Source organism: Theropithecus gelada, chromosome 6, assembly GCF_003255815.1.
Source record: "Theropithecus gelada isolate Dixy chromosome 6, Tgel_1.0, whole genome shotgun sequence".
Lineage (NCBI taxonomy): Eukaryota > Metazoa > Chordata > Mammalia > Primates > Cercopithecidae > Theropithecus > Theropithecus gelada.
In genome coordinates, this window is record NC_037673.1 from 139,223,699 (window position 1) to 139,241,892 (window position 18,194).

The following is an 18,194-nucleotide window of genomic DNA, read 5'->3' on the forward strand; positions in this document are numbered from 1 at the left end:
TACCAAGATGATGACCACCATAAAACTTCTCCGTGTCTGAAGCAATTTAGAAGCAGTGGACTAGATATTAGGAGACAAGCATGCCTCCAGCTTGGATGTTTTCTCCTCTTTTTTGTCTTGAGTCCAGTAATTCCATTCACTTCCACAAACATTTATTGCATTTCTACTGTGAGTATCATACTCTGTTAAGCATTCTGAGGTCTCGAAATGAATAAGATTTCAAGGAATTGAACAGTGTCTAAAGGAACCACTTAACTCCTCTATGTCCCTTACCTGTAAAATAGGGTCGTATCTTCTGTGTTTCTGCCTCTCTGAGGGAGATGGGCTGACTGAGAGGAATTTGGGCCATCTTTTCTGAGACTAGAAGGTAGCTTAGTAAAGCCGAGGGTTGTACCCCTCTTTGTGTCGTTAACCCTAGCAACCACTGACTCTTTTGAGTGGATGTTTAAGATTCGCCTTCACCAATCTCTGTACATGTGGCACTGGTTTCATATCCATGTCCCTCCTTTCTCTGCAGGCCAGGAGTTATCACCATGCAAGCGTTGTCGGAAGAGGACCGGAGGCTCTGGATGGAAGCCATGGATGGCCGGGAACCTGTAAGTAACAATTCAGGGAAGTACAGCAAGAATGAAGGCCCTGAGTTGTTTGTTGCTTCCCTAGTGCAGTGATTTTTGCTGTTGTTCTAAAGCCTTGGGTTCTTGAAACCAATGTACTGGAGGTGGTTTTTTATTCCTAGGTTTATGTTTGTGAATATTGATATTGCTTCTGTATAGATATAGTTCCTGAGCTTTGACCTCTCTGTCCTAAGGCATGGCTTCTGCATAGAATTACACCAGAACTCCCATCTTTTATCACTGACTTCTGGTTCAGCCTCCCATAGTAACTTACCTCCCCTTATAAGCAGTGGGACATTATCAGGGTGGATGGAGGGAGGTGAGCCTGGTAATATGATCCCTGCTGCTATTTCAGCAATGCTGGCCTCAGCTGGGTGATGTAATCTCATAGTTGTTCCGCATCTTGTGACGTGTAAAATCCGTAAGAGCCCTGGAATCATTGTAGTCGTCTTATCTTAGTTCCAAGGATCTCAACTCTATTAGTCAGCAAATCTCAAGGTTGCAGAAATCGTAAGAGTACAGTCTAACCACGTGCCACCAACAAAAGAGAAAAAGAATCTACAATGCCAGAGGGCCAATAATTGATGCTTACACCAAAGGGAGGAAATGTGTGCAAGGAAGAAGTAGGCCATGGGCTCCACTGACTATAGAACTCTTTGCATCAAGCTGGATAATGCCAGCTGATTTGTGTGTCTCTTTCTCAGCTTACCTTGGTGAGGTGGTCTGGCAACATAGTTATGTACCTTTCTACTCAGCCATATTTTATACAAACTTGCGACGCAGTCAACTAAGCATAAAGAAATAGCTAGTATTGTATGACATTTAATAATATACAGAGCAAGGTCTCTTAAAGATTTAAATAAATAATGATTTAGACACAGTTTGCTAAACTATAATTAAGCATTGTTTAATCTTAATTCTTCTCCTGGGCTAAAATATAAGATAGCTCTGATTGTCTCTGAATACGAACCCTCAAAACCAGATACACATTTCTACCTTTGAGGCTTTATGGGCACAATAGCTGCTTGATGTCAAAGGCCTTTGAAAGAAGCTTCCCAAGTAGATCTTTCTTTTTGCTAGCATTATCTACTATTTGTTGAGCACGCTTTTTTGCTTGTTAGGCACAGGACTGAGCACATTACATCTCTTAACCTGTTTATTTCTCTTAGCACTTAATGAAATAAGTGCTGTGATTCCATTTTATAGATGAGGAAACTGAGGCTTAGACAGGTTAAATAACTTGCCCCAAGTCGCACAGATAGTAAATGGCTGTATTAGTGGGGTACAGGCTAGGTTGCTATAACAGAGAGACTCCGAAGTACAGTGGTTTATGTAAGATAGATAAGTGTATTTCTCTCTTAGAGCCGAGAAGGGAGGAGTCCATGTCTAGTAGGGTCATTCTGCTATCCTCAGCCCACGGCTTCCCACATTGCTCCAGTCATTGCCATTTTCCAGCCAGAAAATGAGGATGAAAGCATTTTGAAGGACCCAGAAGATGCACACGACACTTCCATTGGCTCAAACATAATGGTACAGCCACATCTACCTGCAGAGCAGGCTGGGAAACCTAGGCTGTACATAGGCAGTCATGGGCCCTGCCAGGACCCTGGGCGTGTTGTTATTTCAGAGAAGAAGAGGAGAAAGGATACTGTGAATAGTTGGCAGTCTCCATCCTAGTGGCAAAGCTAGAATTTGACCCATGTCTAATCCTAGACATACTGAGTTTTCATCTTTAATGGAGGTAAAATTTCAAATTGCCTTCTAAGAATTCTCAGTTCATTTTTACAGTACTTTCACTCCCTCCCTGGAAGGATTCTTCAACTCAGAGGGAAGGAAATGCCCAGGAAGAACAATCCTGTATGGCATTCTCTTCTTGGTATGGGCAAAAAAAGCCAAATTACAACAACAAAAAAACCCCAAACCCACTACCATCTCTCCCCCTGCCCTGGATAAGCTGGAGTTCCAAAACTGCCTCACCAATTAATTCCATTTTAAGCCTCCCCATCCTCTCCCCCCACCACTTAGATATTTGTTCTCTGTGTATAATTGGTCTTCTTACTAACCACTTCAGTTTTCCTGTAGATTAACATCTGGCCTCTGCAGATGGAAAGTGTGCTGTTGAAAGAAACATCTTCTTGCTCCGGAATGTACAAATTAAAACAAGTTTAAACACAAAATAATTTTGTTTCTAAACATAATATAAAATTATTTCCTCACAGGAACATATAGCTTGCACTGAAAACCACACTTCTGTGTGCTTTTTAGTTTCCTAAAGAGGGAGATAAATATAGACAAATGATGTCTGTGTAATTGACAGTAATACTAGGCTTAATTTTGTCTCCCGTTGCTGAAAGCCTCTAGGGGACATTACTAGAGATACATGGCCAGTAGACAATTAGCAGCTCCAGCTTTAATCACCATCTCCCTAATTAGTTAAATCTGTCCCTGTGGGAGCTTTGGATTTCTCTAGTTAGCTCTTTCTCTAGTCGGTGTTAGTGTGGTTGCCTTACTTCAGGGAGATGTTAACAGTGGCAACTATCTTCTGTTTTATACTTCTATCTCAGTTGTTCTTTGATGGATTATTTGGTGTTGGCGGGTTTTTTTGTTTTGTTTTGTTTTGTTTTTTTGGAGGGGGTTACTTTTAGTTTCTATTCTTTTGTTCTTTCATTGTCCAATAATACCTTAGGATGGTTGGTTGAAAAACAAAGAAAAGCTAAATGAGCCCCAAATCAGTTGATTTTGAAACATTTCATTTTTAAATGTTAAATTTAGTTTTGGCATTAAATCATACTTTTTTTTTAATACACAGTCATATCTTAGTCTAAAGAAATGTTGAATGTCTTTATGGTGTTGATGGGCGTATAATGGAGGAAGAAATTAGAATTGTCTTCCTGCAATAAGCGTTATGGATTTTATGTAGTACATTTGAATTAAAATTTGAATTATTTTAATTCAAATGTAGGAAACTCAATTCAAACTTGAGGAAAAGCTGGACTTATTGGGTTACATAACTGAAAAATACTGGAGTCTAATAGTCTGTGGCTCATCCGAATCCGGGAACTTACGTAATATTTGGAGTTGGTTTCCTCTTTTGTATTGGCTTCATTTTCCAACATGTTCTTTTCATAGAGTGGTGAGATGCTTCCTTACTATTCATTCCAAGCTTACGTCTTCTTATTAAAAACAGGGGGCAGTAACCTTTTTCTGTAATGGGCCAGATAGTATTTTAGGCTTTGTGGGCCATGTGGTCGCATTTGCAGCTACTAACTTTGCTGCTGTGGCTAAAAAGCTGCCATGAACAATATGTAAATGAATAGGTATAGCCTTGTTTCAATAAAACTTTATTTACAGGGCCGGGCGCGGTGGCTCAAGCCTGTAATCCCAGCACTTTGGGAGGCCGAGGTGGGCGGATCACGAGGTCAGGAGATCGAGACCATCCTGGCTAACCCGGTGAAACCCCGTCTCTACTAAAAAATACAAAAAAACTAGCTGGGCGAGGTGGCGGGCGCCTGTAGTCCCAGCTGCTCGGGAGGCTGAGGCAGGAGAATGGCGTGAACCTGGGAGGCGGAGCTTGCAGTGAGCTGAGATCCGGCCACTGCACTCCAGCCTGGGTGACAGAGCGAGACTCCATCTCAAAAAAAAAAAAACTTTATTTACAAAAACAGATGGCTGGCTTGATTTGGGTCATGGGCCATACATAGTTCGTTGATCCCTGATCTGTAAGTCTAGTGGAAAGAGAGCTTTTATCTAATCATTCCAAAAACGTTCTTTATTTGGATTTTATTAAACTAACTACTTGGTCCAGAGGCTAGGATGGATGAATTGACCAGAACTTACTCATGTGCCTATTGCACTGGAACTGTATAAATGGTGGCGGAAGGTCGTCTTCCTCTGAGAGAAAAAGCATTGTTATATGAGGGAAGGAGGTAGACTCTAGTCAAGAAAAGCAACTTACTCTACTTACTCTCATATGTATGTTCCTTTAAACTTTATGTTCAGAAAACTTCCTCTTTGATACTTGGCCAAGGGTGGAAATGCCAAGTTTACTGCTAACATCATAATTGGGGTAAAAGACTAAATGCTTTCCCCCTAAGACTAGGAACAAGTTGAGGGTGTTTGCTCTTACCACTCTTACCACTCTTACTCAGCAGAGGACTGGAAGTCCTAACTGGTGCAGTAGGACAAGAAAGTAATATAACAGGCATACAGATTGGAAAGAAAGGTATACAGCTGCCCCCACTTTCAGATAACACGATTGTCTATGTAGAAAATCGAGGAATGCACACACCCACCCACACACACACCCCCCTTCTATAATTAGTAGGTGAGTTCAGCAAGGTCACAGGATACAAGATAGACACATACACAAAATCAATCATATTTCTATAGATTAGCCATAATCATATGGTGATCAAAGTTAAAAGCATAACACCATTGATAGTCAGTCTCCCCAAAAATGAAGTGACTACGTATAAATCTAATTAAACATGTAGAGGACCTGTATGTTGGAAATTACAAACTGCTGATGAAAGAAATGAAAGAGGATCTAAGTAAATGGAGAGACATTAATGGATTGGAAAAAATCAACATAGTAAAGATGTCAGTTCTCCCCAAAATGATTATAGGTTTAATGCAATTCCTATTAGAATCACAGCAAGATTTCTTATAGATACAGACAAGCTTGTTCTAAAATTTATATATAAAGGCACAGAAACCAAAATAGATAAAACAATTTTAAAAAGGAAGAATGAATTCTAAGTAGTCTCTCTACCCTATTTTAAGACTTTCTTTTTAGTGACAGTAATCAAGACTGTGGTATTGACAGAGGGATAGACACATAGATCAATGGAACAGAATAAAGAACCCAGAAATAGACGCACACAAATATGCCCAATTGATTTTTGACAGAGGTGCAAAAACAGTTCAACGGAGGAAGGATAGCTTTTTTGAGAAATGGTGCTTTTTAAAACAAAACATCCATAGGCAAAAAAACAAACAAACAAAAAAAACCCTTGACTTAAACCTCATGTCTTATACAAAATTTAATTCAGAATGGATGATAGACTTAAATGTAAAATGTAACACTTTAAAACTTTTAGAAGAATGTGTGGAATCTAGGACTAGATGAAGAGTTTTTAGATGCAATGCTGAAAACATACACAACCTATAAAAAAAATGGATAAAATTTTCTTCATCAAAATTAAAAACTTTTGCTTTGTGTGTGAAAGACCCTGTTAAGAGGATGAAAAGGCAGGCTACAGAATGGTAGAAAATATTTGCAAAAACATATATCTGATAAGGAACTTATTTACATCTAGTTCTTTTTAGATCTAGGATTAAATAAATAAATAAATAAATAAATAAATAAATAAATAAATAAAAACTCTCAAAACTTAACAGCTAAAGAGAAACAGTCCAATTAGAAAAAGGCAAAAGACACAAGGAGACATTTTACCAAAGAAGATATGGCGAATAAACACACGAAAAGATGTTCAATATCATTAGCCATTAGGGAAATGCAATCTAAAACCACTATGAACTATCACCTTCCAGAATGACTAAAATCAAAAGCAGTGAAAATACTGAATGCTGGCAAGGATGCAGAGAAGCTGGATCTTCCGTACATTGCTGGTGGGAATGTAAAATGAAATAACCATGCTGGCAAGTCACTTGGCAGTTTCTAAAACTAAATATTGCAGTTGCTCTATGACACAACAATTGCTCTGGGGCATTTAATCCAGAGAAATGAAAATTTCTGTTCACACAAAAACCTATATGCATAAACCTCCCTCTTAGCAGCTTTGGTCATAACAGCTCGAAACAGGAAGTACTACAGATATCCTTTAATGGGTGAATGGTTAAACAAACTGGTACATCCATGCGATAGAATACTGTTCGGCAATGGAAAGAAGTGAACTATTGGTACACAGCAACCGGGTGCATCTTAGGAGCATTATGCTAAATGAAAAAGGCCAGTCTCAAAAAAGCATATATAATACATGCTTTAATTTTGTAACATTTTTGAAGTTACAGTTTTAGAAATGGAGAATGGAATAGTGATTTCTAGGGTATAGGGACATTGGAAGCAGGAAGCAACTGTAAAGCGGGTAGCACAAGGAAGCCCTTGGTGGTGATGAAACAGTTCTTTGTTTTGATCTTGGTGGTTAGTTATATGAAATCATATTAAAGTGGTTATGAGAAACTACACTAAAGTATATGTGTATACTTCTGTACAATCCTACATACACACACATGAACGCAAGTCAAAACTGATGGAGTATGGACAAAGTGTATAGTCTAGTTAACAATGTTGTGCTAATGACAGTTTTCTGGTTTTGATGCTATGTTATAGTTTTAAGAGCTGGTATCATTGGATTATGGGGAGAAGTAGGGCAAAGGATTCATAGGACACTACTATTTTTATAATGATATGAAATTATAACTTTAAAAAACAAAGTTAGCTAGTCAGATAAAAATTTGAAATGATTCTGCTGGATTTTTTCACTTTCTGTTAAATCTGGGTTGACACACAATAGGGTCACTGTTGCAACTGCATAAGCTTTTGTTTTACTTTTGTGTGGCCATTGTCTAAGACTTGGGAACAGATGACTTTTCATATTAAGTTGGACATGGAAACCTTAGTTCAAACTGCATGAATACCACAACTCAGGAAAATTTTAGAGACAGCAGATTTTCTTTTGAGAGTTTCTAATAACTAAAGTTGTCTCTCCTTTTCTCGTTGCATATTGCTGGTAAGCGTATTTGCTAAAAGTAGAATAGAATCACTATCAGCCCATCATCATTGCCAACATATACACACCCAACCCGAAGTATTTAATATCCCTCTACTATGGAAAAGAGGGCTCAGGAAGCCCGTGGGACTAGGGGTGATCCAGAGCTTCAGGGCTTATGTAGCCTCTTAAAACTGCCTTTCCGTATATCCCCTTAGCTGTGATTAGTGGTGTCTTTCTGGAACTGCTTATAGCACCTCCTTATTTTAGATGTATTAGTCCTCCTTCACATTTCAAGGATTCTTTAGTTAAATTAAATATTTCTCCACTTTGAGCTGGTACTTGAATTTCTTTTGACAGCCACAAGTTTTGAACGTTGGCAGATGCTAGAATTATGTGGAATTAGATTAAAAAGGTAAGAAACAGATACTTTAGTGTCAGCAATTGTGTGTAAGTCTGTGTATTAGGAAATCACCACTCTTGTAGGTCAAAAATAGCCAGATACTGGCAATTTCTTATGGCTCGATCTCATAGCTGTGGAGCAGGAAGAAGCAAGCCCACGCGTAAGTCAATATCATACCCTTATTTATGGAAGAGGGAACACTGCCTAAAAAAGGCTGGTAATTGGTTGATCTCGGATAGATAATTCAGGTCTCTTAGCTTCCAGTTCTGTGCTATTTTTGCTGCAACACACAAAAAATTGCTGCTGAATTATTAGGAAGTCACAGTTGAATGGCATCAACCTTTCCTTTTTAAGTAGAGTTACTCTGCTGTGGCTACTGCAATGGATGAAGGGAAAAGAAGGAAGAGGCTAAGGAAAAACCACTCCTCTAATAAAAGACAATGTTGCTTCCTTCTGCTCACCTCCATTTTAAAGATATCTTCTGTTTTCGTCTTTGTGGACTTTGGGGCTGAACAAAATATGTCTTCTCTCACCTTTCTCTACCGTGCCCAAGCTCTAACTCCCTAGTCCTTCTAGAACTCCTGGAATAAATGGGCAGTTGCATTGCATTTTATGCTCCGCATCTACTAGCTGAAAGAGTGAGCTGTGAAAAGTGTTTAAAGGAAAAAATAAGACTGATTACTGTTAAGATGAGATCTCAGGATTAGAAGCAGAATGTTATGGTGGTTAAGAATGTGCACTCACGCAGCCCAAGTTTAAATCCTACTCTACTGCTTACTGGCACTCTCCAATTGGAAAATGACAGTCTCTCTGAGCAGGTTTCCTCCCCTGCAAATTGTGATAATAATAACCCCTACCTCATAAGATTGTTTTGTAAGAATCAACATAAATGTAAATGCCTGTACATGGCAAAGTGATCATTTAAAGCTAGTTCTTACTGTTGTCTTTTTGGAGAGGAAGGTAGATATTGGGATACCTGGGTTCTATTTCTAGCTCTGTTTTTAAATTACTTGTTTCACTTAGACAGCTCAAGTCACCTTGTGCCAGTTCACCAGAGTGCCGGGCAGGGACTGCTTTCAATAGTATGGAAAATGTGATTCCATTTAGCAGTCAGTGTGAACTTTCAGGATATGACTGGAGGAGAAGGAAGTGATCGTTAGCCTCCTTTGCTGTGATGCATCCCAGGCCTGGCAGTTCATAATCCTGTTGCATGCTAACCTCAGCTCACCAGTCTGCTGCTGACACTTGCGTTTTTCTTTGTTTGTTAAAATAAGTGATTGAAAAAGTATGGATAGTTAAGAAGGTATCGGGTGAGCTTGCTAGGCTATAGTGTGACGATGCAGGCCTTACTCCTTTCTGAGCTTTCTTTTTATTTGTTTAATTTTGTTTAACGTTTAGGTTCAGGGGTACATGTGCAGGTTTGCTATGTAGGTAAACTTGTGTCACGGGGTTTTGTTGTACAGGTTATTTTGTCACCAAGGTACTAAGCCTCGTACCCAATAATTATTTTTCCTCATCCTCTCCTTCCTCCTGCCCTCCACTCTCAAGTAGGCTCAGTATGTCCATGTGTTCTCATCATTTAGCTTCCACTTATAAGTGAGAACATGGGGTATTTGATTTCTGTTCCTGTGTTAGTTTGCTAAGGATAATGGCCTCTAGCTCCATTTGTGTTCCCACAGGGGCATGATCTCATTCTTTTTTTATGGCTGCATAGTATTCCGTGGTGTATATTTACCACATTTTCTTTATCCAGCCTACCATTGATGGGCATTTAGGTTTATTCCATGTCTTTGCTATTGTGAATAGTGCTGCAGTGAACATATGCATGCATATGTCTTTATGGTAAAAGAATTTGGCCGGGCGCAGTGACTCATGCCTGTAATCCCAGCACTTTGGGAGGCTGAGGCAGGTGGATCATGAGGTCAGGAGATCGTGACCATCCTGGCTAACATGGTGAAACCCCGTCTCTACTAAAGATACAAAAATTAGCCAGGCATGGTGGCGGGCACCTGTAGTCCCAGCTACTTGGGAGGCTGAGGCAGGAGAATGTTGTGAATCCAGGAGACAGAGCTTGGAGTGAGCCAAGATTGCGCCACTGCACTCCAGCCTGGGTGACAGAGCAAGACTCTGTCTCAAAAAAAAAAAAAAAAAAAAAAAAAGAATTTATATTCCATTGGGTATATACCCAATGGGATTGCTAGGTCGAATGGTAGTTCTGTTTTAAGTTCTTTGAGGAATTGCATTACTGCTTTCCACAATGGTTGAACTAATTTACACTCCCATCTGCAGTGTAAATTGTGTTCTCTTTTCTCCACAACCTCACCAGCATCTGTTATTTTTTGACTTTTTAGTAATAGCCATTCTGACTGGTATGAGATGGTATCTCATTGTAGTTTTGATTTGCCTTTCTCCAATGATCAGTGATATAGTGAACTTTCTTTTTAATATCACATACTGTGAATGGGTGAAGAATCTGAAAGTGAAATCCCAAGTGTGGTTTCTGTTTCCCTGTCTCCCATGCGCACCCACCTCCGATGGCTAGGAAATTACATTATACCCCCCATATTATTTTGTTTGTGTGTCTTTTCCTCTAACTGGATCTAGAAGCCAGTTGCAAGCTTCATTTTTGTGTCATGTGAGTGCTTTTATTTAGGTGGACTTCATAATAGGTGCATATGATATCACATCAATGCGCTGAAATCTTAAATTTAATAATACTCATTTATGTCCTTGTTCCCTTTGGTTAGATTATTCAGAAGAACAATTTCTCATGAAAATTAGGAAATATTTAATTAACCAACCTGAGTTACAAGGTTGGAAAAAAGAGAAAGAGGTCAGGTAAAATTGTTTTATGTTAGAGAGTTGATGAAATTTTCTAAGAAATGGAAATTTTGATAACCAGATAATTTTTGCTTGAGCCTTATGACTTATATATGTTGGTGGCACTTACTCAGGTCTTAGACATTCTTCTTTCAATATTGAGCAAATATATTTAGATTGTCCAGCAATCACTTTGATGGGTAGTAAAGATATTAAGATGAGGATGGGTCACATTAATAGAAATTTCTTTTTTTTTTTTTTTGCTGTACTTTCCCCATTGCTCAGCACAGCAGCTGGCAGAGTAAGCATTCAGCAACTATTTGTTAAACAACTAGAGTCAAAACTAAAGGGAAGGGTGAAGGATGACCAAAATTGTTTCTTGGGGAATTGAGTTGCCTTCGTTACCTGAGACCTGAATTCCTTGATTTTATGGTTCATCTTGACACATATTTACCTGCTTGTGCCAGAATTTAGCTTAGAGATTACATTTTTTGTGCATGGATACATTTGGCAATCAGGTAAAGCATTTAGATACTTTCTCAGAATAATGCTTTTACATGTATAAAATAAAATGCATGGTTACAAAGGAAAAAATTATATAGAAATATAGTTATCAAAGTATTAAAAACATTTATGATAGAATAAACATGAAATAAGATATCTGGGCAGGTGTGATAACTTCTGTAAGTGATATTTTGGGCTGTCTGCCTATATGGTAATGCTACATGGATTTCTACTGGTGACAAAGTCACAGGTACTTCTGTGGTGTGTTGCCTGCATTCATATTTGAAGGAAACAATACATTTAGAAATTAATGAAAATAAAAGTTTTTTTGTTCCTGCTCTCTAAGTTCATGGACTCCCTGTATCCTCTCTCTAGACCCCACTTCTTCATTTCTTCGCAAATGTATTTAGAGACTCTTCCTTTGAAGCTCTTAACTCAGTCAGGAATTATACACTGATTACTGGGAATATTTGATTAATATCTGTCCGCCTGCTGGACTGTGATTGTGGTGGGTTTTTGTTGTTGTTGTTTTTGGAGACAGAGTCTCACTCTGTTGCCCAGGTTGGAGTGCAGTGGTGGGATCTCAGCTCACTACAACCTCTGCCTCCCAGGTTCAAGCAATTCTCCTGCCTCAGCCTCTCGAGTAGCTGGTATTAAAAGCATGTGCCACCACACCTGGCTAATCTTCTTTTGTATTTTTAGTAGAGACGAGGTTTCACCATGTTGACCAGGCTGGTCCCAAACTCCTGGCCTCAAGTGATCCACCCGCCTCGGCCTCCCAAAGTTCTGAGATTATAGGCGTGAGCCACTGCACCTGTCCTGGATTGTGATAGGAACATGTGCGTTGTTTGTTTTTTTGTTTGTCTTTGTGGCTTTGGCACATAGTGTCTGGCACACAGTAGGTGTTCACTAAATATTTGTCAAACAAATCATTAGATAAACCTAAGGAATATTAAAGTATGGCTGGCTTGGCATGACTTCCTACCTGAGACTGGTTCCTGAAGATTCCCTACTGTCTTATTCCATTCAGGCTGCTATCACAAAATACTGTAAACTGGGTAGTGTAGAAATACATATTTATTTCTTACAGTTTTGGAGTCTAGGAAATCCAAGATCAAGGCACCATCAGATTTGGTGTCTAGTTAGGGCCTATTTTCTGATTCATAGATGGCACCTTTTATCTTTGTCCTCACACAGTGGAAGGGGCAGGGCAGCTCTCTGGAGCTTCTTTCATGAGGGTGCCCATCCCATTCATGAGGGCTCTGCTGTCATGACTTAATCACCCCCTAAGGCCCTACTTCTTGATACCTTCACATTAGTGATTAGGTTTGCAACACGTGAATTTTTTGCGGGGGAGGCACACACATTTAGACCATAGTGCCCACCTACCTTTAAGGATGTTCAGAAATCCCCTGTTCATTATTCTCACTTCTTTATTAATCTATCAGTTCTAAATATAGCACAAAGGCCCCTTTGATTGTCTTAGCATTTTTTGCAAGCCTCAGATCATTGTTGATTTTATCTTCATACCACTACCTTTACAGGCTTGAGCACCTCTTATTTTAATTTTGATTACATGTACTTCTTTAATCTTTTGCCATTATTTTTGTCTGTATTAGCTTAACCTTTGGGGAATAGGATTAGTTGTGATACTTTTTGAACCTTTACTTCTTAATTTACTTGAATTTTTCATAGCGCATGTTAATTTTGTTATTAAATAAAAATCCTACTGGTGGAAGTCCCTGTGAGTCTCATTTGTTCTTTAGCCGTCTAAAGAATGACTTTTTCTTTGTCACTGGCATGAGTTGCAATTACATAGTCATGCCTGGGTTTGTAGAGCCTCCCATCCTCAGCTCTAATGTGAGGGAGAAGTCCCTCTCTAGAGTTACAAGTGTAGTGTAATTCCCTCCAGAGCGTCTCCTGTGTGTTTACTCCTATACATGGATATCTAGAAATAAACCCTTCTGTTTTGTAGCATTTTTGACATAATAATAGCTTTAGTAATAGATTATTAGACCTTTAGCCTTTTACATTTAGGTTGTTTTCAGCTTTTGATGACATCATTATGAACAATGGCTTGGAAGTCCTTGTATGAACTTCACTGTTTACTATTTTGAACATTTTTCTAGGATACGTATCAAGTGGAATTACTAGGTTGAATGGTATGCACATTTAATATTCCAGTAGATATTGCCAATAGATAGCCCCACAAAAAAGCACCAAATTGTGATCCTCCCAGTCACTTATGAGGGTGCCCATTTTCTCCACATCTTTGTCACTTCTGCATGTGATAAGTCTGTATGTGTATGTATATGTGTGTGTGTCAACCTGAGAGTGGAAAATTGTATCTTGTTTTCATTTGCATTTCTCAGATTACTAATGAGATTGACAATCTTTTCTCACGTTTATTGGCCACTTATAGTTCTCCTTCTTTATACAAACATGTATGTAAGGTACTTAGAACAGTGTCTGGCACATGATTCATGCCATGTAAAGTAGTAGTATTCCTTGTTTGAGTTTCTGGCCTTGGGATTATACCCGTTGTTTTACTCAGTTCTGCTTCCAAAATGCCAAGGTACAAACCTAATTTTCTCTTGTGCGCTTTCCTTCACTGATTAGGATTCTCCCCCTTTATCCTGGCTGGTGTATCCTATTTTCTAGCAACTCTCCCACTGTTGTTTAGGTTTGGAGCAGTGAGTAACAAAGGGTGTTGCAGTGAAATGTATACTCCTAACCTCTCACCTGGGCTGTCCTCCTCATTCACCAGGCCGTGTGATCTGACAGGGAACCCATGGATCCTCTGCATCTCTCTGACAACAGCCAGCAACTTGTTGTATTTCCCTCAGTGCTACCAAGTTCTTTCTAACTCCCAAGTAGGAAGTACCCCACCCCATCTCAAGGAGCCACAGGAGCTGCCATGTTTAACCAATGCAAGAGTTCTCAGCTTAGGAAAGCTCCCTGAGGGATATGGGTCTCTACCTGACTGACGTGTGTGCTCTTTCAGCCTTTCTACCTGTGCTTCTGTCTCAGAGAAGAGATAGAAGATGCCTGCCACTCTCTATACCTTTTCTTTTCTAAAGTCACTGTTCTGCCTGCTCTCTATTTGTTAACCCTACACACAATTTTATATTTTCTGGAAGTTCCTTCCTCCATTTTTGTGGCCTAGGTTAACTACTGCCCAGTCTCCTCTGAGGCGGTTGGTGTGAGGGAGGCCGCAACGTTGAAGGTTTCTATCACCAGTTGGTTGCTCGTTTGATTCAGAATTAAGTCCAAATTAAGAGTTCTCTAGTTTTTTCCTCCATCTGGAAGATGATATTTTGGCAAGTCAAGAATTTATCAGAGGCTCTGGTTGTGTGTGTGTGTTTGCATTAGCTCATTAAAAGTTTTTCTCAAACTTTTTATTTTGAAATAATTTCTGACATAAAAATGTTACAAAAATATTACAAAGAATTCCAGAATACTTTCCACCCAGAAAACCTAAATGTTAGTGTCTTACATAACCACAGTACAATTATCAGACCTGAAAATTCACACTGATACAATATTATTATCTATTTTACAAACCTTAAATTTTGCCAGTTATCTCACTAATATATATATTTTTCTGATCCAGTGCCTTATCCAGGATCACACATTGCAATTAGTTGGCACATCTCCTTAGTCTCATTTAACCTGGGACAGTTAGAGGCTTGGCTTTTTAAAGGAACATTGCCACCAGCTGATGTCCAGATAGTTGAACATCAGGACAGCATCCTATCTCTGTTCCCATCTTGGAGTGTATCTAGGGACTATTGTCACTATCCTCCCTTCATCTAGGTAATAATTCATACATTTCCATAATCAAACCACTATGTTTCTCTCTCTGCATCTTCTAAAGCCTCTCTGACATATATTCAATCTCAGGTTTGTAGATTTCCTTATAATACATCTATTGCTTTTGAACATTGTGTCTGCTACCCCATCTACTCATGTCATATATTCTTCCTTATGCAGTTTGTTATCTATGTTGTAGTTGTTGGTTTAAAGACATTTGAGCCATAATCTGATCTTACTAGACATTCCGAGGTGTGACTTCTCACCCCCAGCAACAGCCCCAGTTACATTGACCCTCTCTCGGATATTGGGCAGTGATTCGTGGGAGTGGAGATTATGGTTGGATTAGCTTCAACTATTTTTTTTTTCTTTGTGGGAAAGGCAGTTTGCAAAAGAAAGATCTTATAAGAGTGACTTTGTTCCTTTGAAGAATGATGGAGCTGGCTTTTATGTCAATTTCTGCAGCTTTTTCTTGTTCTTTAAAAACCAGAAAGTGGTAATATTTGCTAGTGATCAAATCAAAGATGATATTTAAAAACACATGTTGACAGGAGGACCTAGAGGCATTATGAGTATTAGCAAGTCTGCAAATTAGGTTGTTTGCTTTGTAGTGAGGTGTGAAACAAGATAAGCATTTTTGAAAATGTCTTTGGATTTGCTGAACTGGGCTCAAATGTGGTCAAATTGAGAGAGCTTATGATGCCAGTTTTACTGCATTCTTTTTGTGTTCCCCAAAATCCTACCCCATGACCTTTACCAGAACAAGTAAACACATCCTAAAAACAAAGTTATTTTCTAGTATGGTTTTAAAAATATTCCCTTTTGGTTATATGGAAAACAGTGCAAACGTGCGGTCTAGTGGTTATGGCCAAAGGCAGAGCAGAGGGATTGCGGCCCTAGCCAGCCCCAGCCAGCTGCCATTGCTCCCACGCACTGTGTGGTCTTGACCCAATGCCCAGAAAAGCAAGGTTCCCCACTTTCTACCTCTTTATTTTTAAAAGTTAAAAAAAAAAAAAAAGAAAGAGAGGGAGAGATGGGGTGGAGGGAGAAACTGAGCTGCGATTCCTCTCAGGTTAGAAATATGTCCTCTTGCAATTGATCATTGCTAGTTAGTTTGTTTTCACTATAAATCTAAAAAGAGCTTTATCTCAGCCACACTAAGGAAATCATCAACATTCTTGGGGTAAATTGATGTGGATTTTTTGTTTGTTCGTTTGGAGGGAGGGAGGGATGGTGGTGCTGCTGCCTAGCATTGAGATATACTGGACTACTTTTTAACTTAATCTCTTCTTATTGCTACTTTGTTGAGATGAATGTCATCTTTCTCCTACAGTACTTGTTGGCTATGCAAGGCATTTTGGATGGATACCAATGACCGTCTTTGGCAATTTCTCCACCTAGTTCTTACCTCTATGTGTTGTCATGCCAGGGAGATGCTGACCTGCTGAGGGCAGGGATTGATCATGTCTGTTATAACCTTAAAATTATCTATTAGGGTGCTTAGTAGAGTGCTGTGAAACATAATAAGCACTTGTTACTCACTGAATTAACTTGGAGGCAATACATTGAGTGGTGTTCTGTTATCTAGCCTATACTCAAGTTGATTTGTTGAATGTCTTGGGTTTTGGTCATTATTGGGCCACTCTGAACAGAAATCCATGAAGACGAGGATCTTGACTTTCTTATTGTTCGCTATAATCCCAGCACCTAGAACAGCCCCTGGCCAAGATCATTGAGTATACTGATTGAGAATCCATGTTCAATAAATATTTATTGTTAAACTAGGTGCAGTGGTGTGCGCCTGGAATCTCAGCTACTCGGGAGGGTGAAGGGGGTGGATCACTTGAGCCTAGGAGTTTGAGGCTGTAGTGTGCTGTGATTGCACCTGTGAATGGCCACTGCACTCCAGCCTGGGCAACATAATGATACCTTGTGTCTTAAACAAAAATTTTTTTTTTGAATGAATGGATTTAAAAAAGAGAGAACCCGGCCGGGCGCGGTGGCTGACGCCTGTAATCCCAGCACTTTGGGAGGCCGAGGCGGGTAGATCACGAGGTCAGGAGATCGAGACCATCCTGGCTAACACGGTGAAACCCCGTCTCTGCTAAAAATGTGAAAAATTAGCTGGGCGTGGTGGCGGGCGCCTGTAGTCCCAGCTACTCGGGAGGCTGAGACAGGAGAATGGCGTGAACCCAGGAGGTGGAGCTTGCAGTGAGCTGAGATCGCGCCACTGCACTCCAGCCTGGGTGATGAGCAAGACTCCATCTCAAAAAAAAAAAGAGAAAACCCAAGAGCATGTTTCTCTTTTTAGACATGGGCTTCGAACTTAGTACCTTCACTTTCATGTGATTCAGGATGCCTTCTCCATTTCTTAGTAATTTTTAGTATATGGCAGAAACCATATACTAAATGCCACACCAGAGAAAGTCTCAGGTCAGAAGGCTTATTAGAGCCCAAGGTTCAGGAATTGGTTGAGAAGTTTGTAATACTGTCTCTAGCACCAGCAGTAAAATTAGGGTGGGTGTGCATGTGTGTATATATGAATATGTGTGCATATATGAATATGTGTATATATGAGGATATATGACTATACATACTTGTGTGTATTAAATATATATATATATAAAAATATATTTTAATTTCTTGTCATTTGCTGGCTTTCTTTGAATTTATGAAAAATATATCATTGTGCCCAGAGCTCTGATTCCTGGTGGTTGTGTTACCATGTTGTAAAAGCAAGTGTGACCACCAGCATCCCTGTGGCCATGCTGAAGAAGCTACGAATTGATAGATAACAATTGATTTTAGTCAGCCTTCCATTTCCTGAAACAATTCCTATACTTTCCTTAGCTCTTTTTTATTTTTATTTTTAGAATGTTAAAAGCAAACGTTAGAAGGGGATATAAAACAAGAAAACAAAATAATAATACTTTAAAAATCTTAGCACTTAAAATTGGAGGGAAACATGATTCTGAAATTCAGGTCAGTTTCATTAATTTTGTGTCCATATGGTAAGAGAACACTAAACAGGTGGGGTGCGGTGACTCATGCCTATAATCCTAGCACTATGGGAGGCCTAGGCGGATGGATCATCTGAGGTTAGGAGTTTGAGACCAGCCTGGACAACATGGTGAAATCCCGTCTCTACTAAAAATACAAAAAATAGCCGGGCGTGGTGGCGGGTGCCTGTAATCCCAGCTACTTGGGAGCCTGAGGCAGGAGAATCGCTTGAACGCGGTGGGTGGAGGTTGTAGTGAGCCAAGATCGCGCCATTGCACTCCAGCCTGGGTGAAAGAGCCAGACTCCGTC

The 18,194-nt window shown here is 39.5% G+C and overlaps 1 protein-coding gene across 3 annotated transcripts in view; it reads left to right on the plus strand.

Annotated features, from left to right (window-relative positions):
* Window positions 1-18,194, plus strand: part of ARHGAP26 (Rho GTPase activating protein 26) — a 460,108-nt gene that overhangs the window by 159,058 nt on the left and 282,856 nt on the right. For all 3 annotated transcript variants that reach the window (XM_025387513.1, XM_025387515.1, XM_025387514.1), the window contains exon 11: window positions 518-596. In XM_025387513.1, the coding sequence (XP_025243298.1) occupies window positions 518-596 (79 nt within the window). The remainder of the gene's footprint in view (window positions 1-517; window positions 597-18,194) is intronic.